At 30.8% G+C, this 14,498-nt stretch overlaps 1 protein-coding gene and 1 long non-coding RNA gene across 6 annotated transcripts in view; one reads left to right on the forward strand and one right to left on the reverse strand.

Moving 5' to 3' along the window:
- LOC136026907 (uncharacterized) overlaps nt 1–14,498 on the forward strand; it is a 144,903-nt gene that overhangs the window by 105,572 nt on the left and 24,833 nt on the right. For all 5 annotated transcript variants that reach the window (XM_065703733.1, XM_065703732.1, XM_065703735.1 and 2 more), the window contains exon 3: nt 398–609. In XM_065703733.1, the coding sequence (XP_065559805.1) occupies nt 398–609 (212 nt within the window). The remainder of the gene's footprint in view (nt 1–397; nt 610–14,498) is intronic.
- The window catches only part of LOC136026911 (uncharacterized), a 76,461-nt gene that overhangs the window by 14,608 nt on the left and 47,355 nt on the right, over nt 1–14,498 (reverse strand). The window lies entirely within an intron of this gene.

The following is a 14,498-nucleotide window of genomic DNA, read 5'->3' on the forward strand; positions in this document are numbered from 1 at the left end:
TTTGATATATCTATATATATTAAAATGTCGTTTTTTGGAGTATCGGTTACTATTGAACCACGTCCCGCCTTACTTACACTTCGCTAAAACATACTGTTTGGTATGAGAATTTTGGTTATTTGTAGTTAATTCTTACATGTCACTCTTTAATTACAATTTTTCTTTTTTACAGGATCTGTTTCATTCCACCTTTACTATTGCTTAAATGACACCAAAAACAAACAGTAGCTAATATTTTTTTCAACCATGCTTACGACTTCTGTATTGTTTCAGACAAGAGACACAGAACAGAAAAGCTTGTACGTCCATTAATGGTTTAATTTTGATTATTCATATTCCCAGTCCATTAACTTTACGATATTAGACTACAATCAAGCTCATTCATATTTTCTTCCAGGGGCGTCTGTTTTTTCGGAGATCAAAGTCTTAGAGGTCAAAGTTCCTCCGGTTGCCACTAGAGGCGCAGAGGTCACATTTTTATGTAATTACACACTGAATGATGAGTCACATTATGCTACCAGATGGTTTTTTAGGGAAGAACTGGTGTTTCAAGTTCGCAGCGTTGCCGGCCGTGAAAAGAAAGAAATCAAGGGAACCTTTTCTGTTGAAGTATGTCTTCTATTTTGCTGTAAAATATGACTGTAGATGAATATGCAGGTTCATGAGTCCAAGCAAGGAGGGGTTTGCAGTATTTCGTACCTCCAAAACCCGTTAAAAAAAAATCAAAGTATTACAGAAAGAAATTAGCATTTTGCTCAAATGCCAAAACTACCATATGTGACTCAATGATGAGAGACATTATGTAACAAGAAGGTTTTTTTTTTAGAGAAGAACCAGTGTTTCAAGTTCGTAGCGTTGGCGGCCGTGAAAATAAATAAGTCAAGCGAGCCTTTTGCGTCATTTGCATTACATTGAAAACGATTTGTATTTTGAAAAGTGTGGTTGTATAGGTCAGAATGTCAGCAACTTAAAAAGAAGAAAATGATCACAACAATCAAGATTTTTAAAAAGAACTGATAAAATTAGACTAATTAAATAATTATATAATGAAAAGTAGATAATTATATTATATCCTGTTATTTTCAGCAATTTTTATTATGCGACGTCATAATTACAAAAAAGAAAATCCTTGAAATAAATTTTGTTTTCAGTAACACTAAAATGATGATCTCACCTTTAAAAGATTTACGATCTCATATTGCACTTCACCGGGAGTAAATCCTACTTCAACAGGGGCTCTCAGTGCTTAAAATTTTACACAGATTAGAGACCCAAATCGTTTACCCTTTCCGTCTGCCCCCTTCCCCAAGTAAAGATTTAAGGCCCAATTGCCCCCTCGCCCAAAAATCCCTGAAAGTTTCAGCTTGATCCCAAAAGCCGTTCCCAAGATATTGCAATGCACCGTTTCGATTACTCGGCGACAAATAGTGTCTTTTGAAATACATCAGTACTTAACTGTGCGTAGGCTATAGGCGCCTTAGGGGATTACGTAAAAAAACCTTTAGGTGGATTGTAAGGATTAACCCCCCCCTCTAGAGTCCAAATTTGAGGTCCACTTGTCCCTCAATACACCCACTAAAAGTTTCAACTTGGTACGCCAGGCCATTTCCGACGTACTACGAATATGCTGTTTTGATGACCTGGTACCAGATGGTGTCCTTTAACTCCCTCCAACACAAAATGTGGAGTCTATCCTTCCCTCTCACCCTACTCGTTTATACTCCCATAGTACCTAAAAGTTTAAGCTTAATCTCCCGAGCCGTTCCCGACAAATTATAGCCATGCTATTTTGATGACCTGTACACACCTAGTTTTTTTTTATCTAAATTTCCCCCCTGATTCAAAATGTGTTATTCACTCCCCCATCTCCCATAATTCTGAGCTGTTCCCGATACACTGCAGATAATTTGAAAACTTGGGTACATGTTGTGTCTTTGCTTTACTCAAATGTGTGTTATGTTTCCAGAATATAACCTTGGCAAATTCTATTATTCTTGACCTAAGAACGATCCCTTTGAGCTCTTAGGTGACTGAACTACCAAGACCAAACATGGACACCTTTTCTACTAAAATCTATCTGTGAGGAATGGTTAGGTTACAAACTGCAAGTACAAAACAAGCATCTCAAAATTGTCATTCATTACAATTAAGGTTCTTGGGGGAGGTCAAGCAGCAACAGGCTGGTTATCCTTAAATTACTTTCAGTCCTAAGATGGGCACTAGAACTCTCAATTTCAATTCGAATGATCCACTCAAAATTTTTACAACCACCACTTTTCTTGTGAAGTGACCGAGAGAAAAATAATTTGGGCCCCTTCTGGCCCTCTCTGAAAGTCTATTTTTGGGGAACTAATACTTTTTTCTAAATTTCCTTTTGAAACGGTTAAACGATTTAATTTCAAGCCAACTTGGTTAAAAAGCCCAATTTTGGGAAAGAGGCTGAGTCCTGGGGAATTTTGGCATCGTAAACTAGGCTCCTCTTAGACCAAGGAATTATAGCTTTAATTTTCAAACTGGCCACAAATTAAAGTTTTTAGCCCATTTCCAGGCCTTTCACATCTCCTTCCACAACAAAATATTCGTTCCTTGTGACCAAGATACTGACACGTGAAAGTTTAAAGTATGTCCTGTTCTTGAGAAGGCACGGGGGTTGTCAGTAGTGATGGCATAATTACTTTAACCAGGTCCATAGCCACTACTCTTTACTTTTTTGATTATTTAAGATCGCGAACAAGTTAAATGGCGATACCCCTAAGACGCAGGTGTAACTAATTTTCTTTAAAACGCAGGTATTTCTTACGTAATAGGGAGTGTTTTCTAAAAAGATGCAGGTGCTTGTTACATAAAAGGGGATGTTTACTTTGATTGTTTAAGAACCCACGAGTGCCGAGAAGAACCTTCATCCCCCTCGAAAATTACGATTTCTCTGGTTGCTACATAATAGGAGTTATCAGAGTTCAGGGTACCACAGAATCAAGATTCAAACGTAGACATTACATCATAGTTTTTTCGTTGGTCAAAAACCCGCGATGGCTAGGGGAAAACCTTCAGGGCATATTAATGGGGAGCCTTCAAGACGCCGGGCCACTAGTAAGTAAATCCACTTGGCTCTTAGCAACCTTTATCACCAGGAGGTCCTTAACAAACTATTCAACCAGAGCCCTAGTATCGACTTCCTTGGGGGCCTTAGAAATAAATTCTAAAAAGGAACACTATTAGTCAATTCTAATGGGGCCCCAGCAACAAATTCAAGATGTTTAAAGACATTTTTAAGACTTTTTCTTCAAGACGTTTTTCAAGGCATTTTTCTTCAAGATGTTTTTCAAGACGTTTCAAGACATTTCAAGATTTTTTTAGGATATTTTTCTTCAACTTTTTTCTTCAAAATTTCTTTAGTTCTTACGTAATAGAGAATGTTCACCATTAAGGATGATGAATTCTTGCGTGACATAATAGGAAATGTTTACCAGTGTTAAGAATGACGCATTCTCGTATCACTTGTTTCTCTAGGACCCGTGAGGAACCCCACTTGTAACTGAGGAGGGCACACACTTGGGGTGGTACGTAATACTTTAAGACATTTTGTCTCTTAAAGTACTGACTTGTTTGACTTGTTCACAGGTAGGGTCTTATGTAATGACGATACAAACGTAGAATGTTACGTAATACTTTAAGAGATTTTTTCTTCAAGATTTCATTTTCTTTCAAGAATTTTTTTGAGATTTCATATCCTACAAGATTATTTCCTCAGAAAACCTTTATAATCGAAAGATTTTTGCCAGCATTAGGATTCGAAAATATTTCCCCTGACCGGAATGGACAAAGAAAAGCCTTTCTAATATTTTTATTCGAGAAATAGTTTCTAAAGGAAATGTTTCGAAAAATCTATGGATCACGTGTTTCCTATGTACATGCATGGGAGAAAATCGATTACTGGAAATTGCTTACAGTTAACGTGCAACTGCTTGTTAAGTAGTACTTTAGAGGGTACTACCAAATAATTGTTCTTAGGATCTGAATTACTCTATTGGAGCTTGAATGCGCTATTGGAAGTGAAATAAAACTAAGAGTATTATTATGAAAAGAATATGGCAAGCCTTCATATACGTTCAAAAGTATATCTTTTTCTCTTCACTAAACAGAATTTTATAGTTATATTAGAGGCAATCTTGAACCAGTACACCTATGGACATAGGCTACAAGATGCTTAAATTGCTTTAGTGAAATATATTGAAGTTTTATCCTGGAACAACAATCTAAAGAATGAAGGCTTTTTGTACATACAAGTTTTATGAATAAAATTTTTGCAAGCGTTAATAAAACACTTTATTCATAGGACACTGAAATGAATATTGTACAGGTAGGAGGTAGATATTTTCAACTAAAAAGCCCTTCAATCGAGGATTATCAACATAAATGCTGAGAAAATTGCCATAAGTATATCCATACCATCAAAAATATAGTATTGCATGAAAATCATTATGTTTAACCAATAAATCTAGATTCATTGAGAGAATTCCTTCTATATTTTGCTAATTTTTTCTGATATTATTTTCTGGCTATTCCCAGCCTGTGAAACTCAATTGCTGACACACGGCACCTTCTGGCAAGCATTACGACACATTTGGTATTTTTTAGATATTTGTTTATACTAGAATCGATCGGTTAAAATTGATGAAAAATCCACAATAGCATTTCTTCTGATGACTTAGCAGACTTTTTTTTTTACCAAAGTCATAGAGAGAAGAGCTGGAATTTGGGATAATGTTTAGAGATGTTTCCTTAGAGAATAATATGAACTTACTCAAAAAATAATAAAATAGTCCCTCATAGAGAGTTCTTAGAGATTCTTTTATAGGGAATGATATAAACTTACTGAAAACACAGGAAAATAGTCCTTATTAAAAAAGGCTAGAGAATGATATAAACTTGTTCAGAACATAGGAAAATAATAATTTTTGAAGAATTTAGAGATGCTTTTTCAGAGAATAATATAAACCTGTGCAAAACATAGGAAAATAGTCATTCTTGAAGAATTTTTAGAGATGATTTTAAATCCTCTAAGAGAAGATCTAACTGTTCACTTTTAAGTAAACAGTTAGTGATTTTTTCTTAGAGAATGATATAAACTCGTTCAAAACATTGGAAAACAGTCCTTCTTAGAGAATTTTTAGAGATATTTCCTTAGAGAATGATATAAACTTTTTAATGTGTAGTAAAATAGTCTTTCTTAGAGAATTTTTTAAGAAGTTTTCTTAGAAAATGATGTGAAATTGTTCAAAAAATAAGAAAATAGTCTCTCATAGCGAATTTTTAGAGATTTTTTCCTAGAGATTGATATAAAATTGTTCAAAACATAGGAAAAGTCCTTCTTAGTGAATGTTAACGGATGTTTTTTTTAAGAGAATGATATAAAATTGTTCAAAACAATGGAAAATAGTTCTTCTTAGAGAATCTTTAGAGGTGTTTTCTTAGAGAATGATATAAACCTGTTCAAAGCATATGAAAATAGTCCTTCTTAGAGAATTTGTAGAGATGCTTTCTTAGAGAATAATATAAACTTGTACAAAACATAAGAAAATAGTCCTCCTTAGAGAAGTTTTATGGATGATTTCCTAGAGAATGATATAAATTTGTTCAAAGCATAGGAAAATAGTCTTCCTTAGAGAATTTCTATAGATGATTTTTTAGAGAGTGATATAAACATATTCAAAATATAGGGAAAAATCCTTCTTATTGAATACTTAGGGTTTTTTCTTAGAGATTGATATAAACTTGTTTAAAACATAGGAAAACAGTCCTTTTTAGAGAATTTTTAGAGGAATTTTCTTAGAGAATGATATAAACTTGTTCAAAGCACAGGAAAATAGTCCTTCTTGGAGAATTTGTAGAGATGCTATCTTAGAGACTGATGTAAACCTGTTCAAAATATAGGAAAAAAATCCTTCTTAGTGAATATTTAGTGATGTTTATTTAGAGAATGATGTAAACTTGTTCAATCGTTGGAAAATAGTCCTTCTAAGAGAATTGTTAAAGATATTTTCTTAGAGAATGATATAAGCTTGTTCAAAACATAGGAAAATAGTTCTTCTTAAAGATGTTTTCTTAGAGAATGATATAAACTAGTTCAAAATATTGTAAAATAGTCCTTCTTAGAAAATTTTTAGAGATATTTTCCTAGGGAATGATGTAAACTTGTTCAAAACACAGGCAAAACTCTTCTTAGCGAATATTTAGCGATGTATTCTTAGAGAATGATATAAACTTGTTCAAAATTTTGGTACTACCAAATAATTGTTCTTAGCATATTTTTACTCTATTGGAGTAAGAGTATTTTACTCTATTGGAGCTTGAATGCGCTATTGGAAGTGAAATAAAGCTAAGAGTATTATTATGAAAAGAATATGGCAAGCCTTCATATACGTTCAAAAGTATATCTTTTTCTCTTCACTAAACAGAATTTTACAGTTATATTAGAGGCAATCTTGAACCAGCATACCTATGGACGTAGGCTACAAAATGCTTAAATTGCATTAGTGAAATATATAGAAGTTTTATCCTGGAACAACAATTTAAAGAATGAAGGCTTTTTGTACATACAAGTCTTATGAATAAAATTTTCGCAAGCGTTACTAAACCACTTTATTCATAGGACACTGAAATCAATATTGTACTGGTAGGAGGTATATATTTTCAGCTAAAAAGTCTTTCAATCGAGGATTATCAACATAAATGCTGAGAAAATTGCCATAAGTATATCCATACCATCAAAAATATAATATTGCATGAAAACCATTATTTTTAACCAATAAATCTAGATTCGTTTAGAGAATTCCTTCTATATTTTGCTAATTTTTTGCTGATATTATTTTCTGGCTATTCCCAGCCTGTAAAACTCAATTGCTGACACACGGCACCTTCTGGCAAGCATTACGACACATTTGGTATTTCTTAGATATTTTTTTATACTAGAGTCGATCGGTTAAACTTGATGAAAAATCCGCAATAGCATTTCTTCTGATGACTCCTGGCAACTGAAGCGAGGATGGCACAATATAATAGCCCGATGAGACCCTCTGATGCATACTATCACAGCTAAAGGCTTTTCAACCTTAATCCCAAAAAAATAGCTTTGTAAACTAAAAATGACCATTGTTTTTATTTGAGCAGCGGAAACTTGCCATTTCGTTGTTAGGTTGCAATGTTCCATGACAATTTCCAGCGTATGACACTCAATAGCTGGTTTGTGGCATCCTCTGACAAGAATTATCACATCTGGCATTTTTGGGGCATTGATTTTGATGTTCCATGGCATCTTGACACACAATGACTGACATACGGTATCCTCTGGCAAGCATTATTACATATATGGCATTTTATGCAAAAATATCAGCTATACTAGAATTGATAGTCAAAACTGAATGAAAAATTCCCAATAGCCTTTTTTCTGGTGACTCCTGGCAATTCCCAGCCTCTGAAACTCAATGAATGACATATATCATCCTCTGGCAAGCACTATCACACGTTGTGTATGATTCCAAAATGGAACATATGATATCTCAAGAGAAAATACAATGAAGTATTTTACGAGATCGATTCAAAGCATTCATTCTTATGGTGATAGTCTACGTGCCGTTATTTCAATAAAAAAACAAAGTAATTTTATTGCTTTCTCATGTGTCCATTATTTTTATCGTCTTCTAACAACTCCAACGCTTAGAGTGTTTATTCAAAAGTCAGAGAGGCCTGAAAAAGATATTTCAGAGACATAAGTACTACTACCGGGCTCATAGGCGGTCTACTAGAGTCCGGGACGGGTTAGCAGACTTTTTTTTACCAAAGTCAGAGAGAGAAGAGCTGGAATTTGGGATAATGTCTAGAGATGTTTCCTTATAGAATAATCTGAACTTACTCAAAATATAAAAAAATAGTCCCTCATAGAGAGTTCTTAGAGATTCTTTTATAGGGAATGAAATAAACTTACTGAAAACACAGGAAAATAGTCCTTATTAAAAAAGGTTAGAGAATGATATAAACTTGTTCAGAACATAGGAAAATAATAATTTTTGCAGAATTTTAGAGATATTTTTTCAGAGAATAATATAAACTTGTGCTAAACATAGGAAAATAGTCATTCTTGAAGAATTTTTATAGATGATTTTAAATCATCTAAGAGATGATCTAACTGTTCACTTTTTAGTAAACAGTTAGTGATTTTTTCTTAGAGAATGATATAAACTCGTTCAAAACTTAGTCCTTCTTAGAGAATTTTTAGAGATATTTCCTTAGAGAATGATATAAACTTTTCAAAACATAGTAAAATAGTCTTTCTTAGAGAATTTTTAAAGATGTTTTCTTAGAGAATGATGTGAAATTGTTCAAAAAAAAGAAAATAGTCTCTCATAGCCAATTTTTAGAGATTTTTCCCTAGAAATTGATATAAAATTGTTCAAAACATAGAAAAAGTCTTTCTTAGTGAATGTTAACGGATGTTTTTTTTAAGAGAATGATATAAAATTGTTCAAAACAATGGAAAATAGTTCTTCTTAGAGAATCTTTAGAGGTGTTTTATTAGAGAATGATATAAACCTGTTCAAAGCATATGAAAATAGTCCTTCTTAGAGAATTTGTAGAGATGCTTTCTTAGAGAATAATATAAACTTGTACAAAACATAAGAAAATAGTCCTCCTTAGAGAAGTTTTATAGATGATTTCCTAGAGAATGATATAAATTTGTTCAAAGCATAGGAAAATAGTCTTCCTTAGAGAATTTCTATAGATGATTTCTTAGAGAGTGATATAAACATATTCAAAATATAGGGAAAAATCCTTCTTATTGAATATTTAGGGTTTTTTCTTAGAGATTGATATAAACTTGTTTAAAACATAGGAAAACAGTCCTTTTTAGAGAATTTTTAGAAGAATTTTCTTAGAGAATGATATAAACTTGTTCAAAGCACAGAAAAATAGTCCTTCTTGGAGAATTTGTAGGGATGCTATCTTAGAGACTGATGTAAACTTGTTCAAAATATAGGAAAAAAATCCTTCTTAGTGAATATTTAGTGATGTTTATTTAGAGAATGATGTAAACTTGTTCAATCGTTGGAAAATAGTCCTTCTAAGAGAATTGTTAGAGATATTTTCTTAGAGAATGATATAAGCTTGTTCAAAACATAGGAAAATAGTCCTTCTTAAAGATGTTTTCTTAGAGAATGATATAAACTAGTTCAAAGTATTGTAAAATAGTCCTTCTTAGAAAGGTTTTAGAGATATTTTCCTAGAGAATGATATAAACGTGTTCAAAACACAGGCAAAACCCTTCTTAGTGAATATTCAGCGATGTATTCTTAGAGAATGATATAAACTTGTTCGAAATTTTGGAAATTAGTCCTTCTTAGAGCATTTTTGAAAGGGGTGTTTTCTTGGAGAATGGTATAAACTTGTTCAAAACATAGAAAATAGTCCTTCTTAGAAAATTTGTAAAGATCCTTATTAGAGACTGACATAAATTTGTTCAAAATATAGGAAAAAATCCTTCTTAGTGAATATTTAGAGATGTTTTCTTAAAGAATGATAGAAACTAGTTCAAAACATAGAAAAATAATCCATCTTGGAGAAATTTTAGATGCTTTCTTAGAGAATGATATAAACTTGTTTAAAAAATAGAAAAATAATAGTTCTTAGCAAATTTTTAGAGATTTCAAAACATAAGAAAATAGTCCTTCTTTTAGAATCTATAGGGATGCTTTCTTGGAGACTGATATAAACTTGTTCAGAACATAGTAGTATATTCCTTTTTAGAAAATTTTTCGATATATTTTCTTAGAGAATGATATAAACTTGTTCAAAACATAGGAAAATAGTCCTTCTCGGAGACATAGTTCTTCATAGAGAACTTTTAGAGATTTTCTTTTAGAAAATAATTTCTAGAGATGTTTGTTAGTGAACGATATAAACTTGTTCAGAAAATAGGAAAATAGTCCTCCTTAGAGAATTTTTAGAGAGGTTTTCTTAGAGAATGATATTAACTTGATCAAAACATTGGAATTTCCTCCTTCTTTGAGAGTTTCTAGAGATAATTTCATAGAGAATGATTTACAATTATTCCAAATAATGGAAAATAGTAATTGTAGAGAATTTTTAGAGGTCTTTTCGTAAAAAATTATATAACTTGTTCAAAAGATAGGAAAATAGTTCTTCTTAGACATTTTCTAGAAATATTTTCTGAGAGAATGATATAAACATGTTCAAAACATAGGAAAATAATCTTTCTTAGAGAATTTTTAGATAGGCGTTCTTCGAGAATGATATAAACTTGTTCGAAACATAGAAAAATAGTTCGTCTTAGAGATTACTAGATATTTTCTCTTAGAAAATGATATAAACTTTTTCCAAATATAGGCAAATAGTCCTTCTTAGAGAAGTTTTAGAGATGTTTTCTTAGAAAATGATATAAAATTGTTCAATACATATGAAAATAGTCCTTCATAGTGAATTTTTAGAGATGTTTACTTAGAGAATGATATAAACTTGTTCGCAACATAGGAAAATAGACATTCTTAGAGAATTTCTAGAGATCATTTCTTAGAAAATGGTATAAACTTGTTCAGAAAATAAGAAAATAGTCTTTCTTAGAAGATTTTTAGAGATATCTTTCTAGAGAATGATATAAACCTGTTCAATACATAGGAAAATAGTCCTTCCTAGAAGATTTTTAGAGATTTTTTCTTAGAGAATGAAATAAACTTGTTCAAAACATTGTAAAATAGTCTTTCTTAGAGAATTTCTAGAGATGTTTTCTCAGAGAATCTTGTTTAATCTTGTTAATCTTGTTTAAAACATAAGAAAATAGTCGTTCTTAGAGAACTTTTAGGGATATTTTCCTTGAGACTTATATAAGTTTGTTCAAAACATAGGAAAATAGTCCTTCTTAGAGAATTCTTAGAAATATTTTCTTAGAAAATGATATAAACTTGTTCAAAATATAGGAAAATAGTCTTTTTAAGAATGTTTTTTTAAAGAATGTTACAAAATTGTCCATGACACATGAAAATATTCTTTCTTATAGAATTTTTAGAGATGATTCCTAGAAAATAATATAAACTTTTTCAAAACATTGAAAAACAGTCTTTTTTAGAGATTTCCAGATATTTTCTCTTAGAGAATGATATTAGAGTTCAAAATATAGGAAAATTGATCTTCTTAGAGATTTCTAGATATTTTCTCTTAGAGAATGATATAAATTTGTTCAAAATATAGGAAAATAGTCCTTCTTAGAGAAGTTCTAGAGATGTTTTCTTAGAAAATGATATAAAATTGTTCAAAACATATGTAAATAGTCCTTCATGTATTTTTAGTGATGTTTTCTTAGTAAATGATATAAGCTTGTTTGCAACATAGGAAAATAAACCTTCTTAGAGAATTTCTAGAGATCGTTTCTTACAAAATGGTATAAAATTGTAAAATTGTATGTTATAAAAAAATAAGAAAATAGTCGTTCTTAGAAAATTTTTATGTCAGCCACACAATGGCTGACATACGGTTTCCTCTGGCAAGCATTATTACATATATGGCATTTTATGCAAAAATATCAGCTATACTAGAATTGATAGTCAAAACTGAATGAACAATTCCCAATAGCCTTTTTTCTGGTGATTCCTGGCAATTCCCAGCCTGTGAAACTCAATGAATGACATATATCATCCTCTGGCAAGCACTATCACACGTTGTGTATGATTCCAAAATGGAACATATGATATCTCAAGAGAAAATACAATGAAGTATTTTACGAGATCGATTCAAAGCATTCATTCTTATGGTGATAGTCTACATGCCGTTATTTCAATAAAAAAAACAAAGTAATTTTATTGCTTTCTCATGTGTCCATTATTTTTATCGTCTTCTAACAACTCCAACGATTAGAGTGTTTATTCAAAATCAGAGAGGCCTGAAAAAGATATTTCAGAGACATAAGTACTACTACCGGGCTCATTGGGGGTCTACTAGAGTCTGGGACGGGTTAGCAGACTTTTTCCAAATTCCAAAGCTGGAATTTGGGATAATGTTTAGAGATGTTTCCTTAGAGAGTAATATGAACTTACTCAAAAAATAATAAAATAGTCCCTCATAGAGAGTTCTTAGAGATTCTTTTATAGGGAATGATATAAACTTACAGAAATCAAAGGAAAATAGTCCTTATTAAAAAAGGCTAGAGAATGATATAAACTTGTTCAGAGCATAGGAAAATAATAATTTTTGGAGAATTTAGAGATGTTTTTTCAGAGAATAATATAAACCTGTGCAAAACATAGGAAAATAGTCATTCTTGAAGAATTTTTAGAGATGATTTTAAATAATCTAAGAGATTATCTAACTGTTCACTTTTTAGTAAACAGTTAGTGATTTTTTCTTAGAGAATGATATAAACTCGTTCAAAACATTGGAAAACAGTCCTTCTTAGAGAATTTTTAGAGATATTTCCTTAAAGAATGATATAAACTTTTTAATGTATAGTAAAATAGTCTTTCTTAGAGAATTTTTAAAGAAGTTTTCTTAGAAAATGATGTGAAATTGTTCAAAAAATAAGAAAATAGTCTCTCATAGCGAATTTTTAGAGATTTTTTCCTAGAGATTGATATAAAATTGTTCAAAACATAGGAAAAATCCTTCTTAGTGAATGTTAACGGATGTTTTTTTTTTAAGAGAATGATATAAACTTGTTCAATACGTAGGAAAATAGTTCTTCTTAGAGAATTTTTAGAGATGTTTTCTTAGAGAAGGAAATAAACTTTTTCAATACATCGGAAAACAGTCCTTCTTAGGGAATTTCTAGATATGTTTTCTCAGAGAATAGTATAAACTTGTTCAAAACAGAAGAAAATGAGCGTTCTTAGAGAATTTTTAGAGATATTTTCCTAGAGAATAATTAAGTTTGTTCAAAACATAGGAAAAGATTCCTTCATAGAGAATTTTTAGAGATCTTTTCATAGAGAATGATAAAAACTTTTTCAAAACCTTTTAAAATAGTCCTTAGAGAATTTTTAGAGATATTTTCTTAGAAAATGATATTAAGTTCTTCAAAATATAGGAAAATGGTCTTTCTAAGAGAATTCTTAAAGATGTTTTTTATAGAATGTTGCAAAATTGTTCAAAGTATAGGAAAATATTCCTTCTTACTGAATTTTTAGATATGATTCCTAGAGAATAATATAAACTTTTTCAAAACATAAGGAAATAGTTCTTTTTAGAGATTTCAAGATATTGTCTCTTAGAGAATGTTATAAAATTGTTCAAAATATAGGAAAATAGTCCTTCTTAGAGAAATTTTAGGGCATTTTTTCTTAGAGAATGATTTAAAATTGTTCAAAACATGGGAAAATACCTTCTTGATGAATTTTTATAGATGTTTTCTTAGAGAATGATATAAACATGGTCAAAACATAGGAAAATAGTCTTTCTTAGTTTAAATCTTCGATTCTAGTATAAACGGATATTTTCGCAGGATAATGCCCGTAAAATATTATATGTGTAATAATGCTTGCCAGAGGGTTCCGTGTGTTAGTCAATGAGTTTCACAGGCTGAGAATTGTCATGGAACATCACAGTCTAACAATGAAGTAGCAAGTTTCAGCTGTTCAAATATAAACAATAGTCATTTATAGTATACAAAGTTATTTTTTTAAGGGAAAAGCTTGAAAACCTTTAAATGTGATAATTTGTGCCAGAGGGTTTTTTGGGCTGGTACATCGTGCCACGCCAGCCTCAATTGCTGGAGTCATCAGAAAAAACACTTTTGGGGGTTTTGCTTTAAGTTTAAACGATAAACCTCTAGTGTAAACGGATATTATTTATGAAAATGCCCCGAACATACAATTTGTGTGATAATTCTTGCCAGAGGAGGCTACGAGCCAGCCAGGGAGTGTCAAAGGCTGGGATTCACCATGGAACGTCACATTCTAACAATGAAATTTTAAGTTTCCACTTTTGAAATACAAACAATGGTCATTTTTAGTTTATTAATCTATTTTTGTGGAAAAAGCTCAAAAAAACCTATTAATCTATAATTAATTATTATTAATTATTATTTTTTATTTTTTATTAAAAAATTAAAAAAATTAAAAAAATTTTTAAATATTAAAATATTAAAAAATTTTATTAAAAAATTTTATTAAAATATTTTTTATTTTTATTAATTTTAATTTTTTATTATTTTTTAATTTTAATTATTTTTATTATTTAATTATTATTATTAATTATTATTATTATTAATCTATTATTAATCTATAAACCTTATTAATCTATTTTTGTGTGAAAATGTGCACCACAGGGTTTTATAGGACTGGTACATCAGGCCACACCGGCCTCAATTACTAGGAGTCATCAGAAGAAACACTATTAGGGACTTTTCTTGAAGTTTAAACGATCAATTCTAGTGTAAACGGATATTATTTATGAAAATGCCCCGAACATTTGATATGTGTGATAATTCTTGCCTGAGG

This window comes from Artemia franciscana, chromosome 5 (assembly GCF_032884065.1).
Source record: "Artemia franciscana chromosome 5, ASM3288406v1, whole genome shotgun sequence".
NCBI classification, from domain to species: domain Eukaryota; kingdom Metazoa; phylum Arthropoda; class Branchiopoda; order Anostraca; family Artemiidae; genus Artemia; species Artemia franciscana.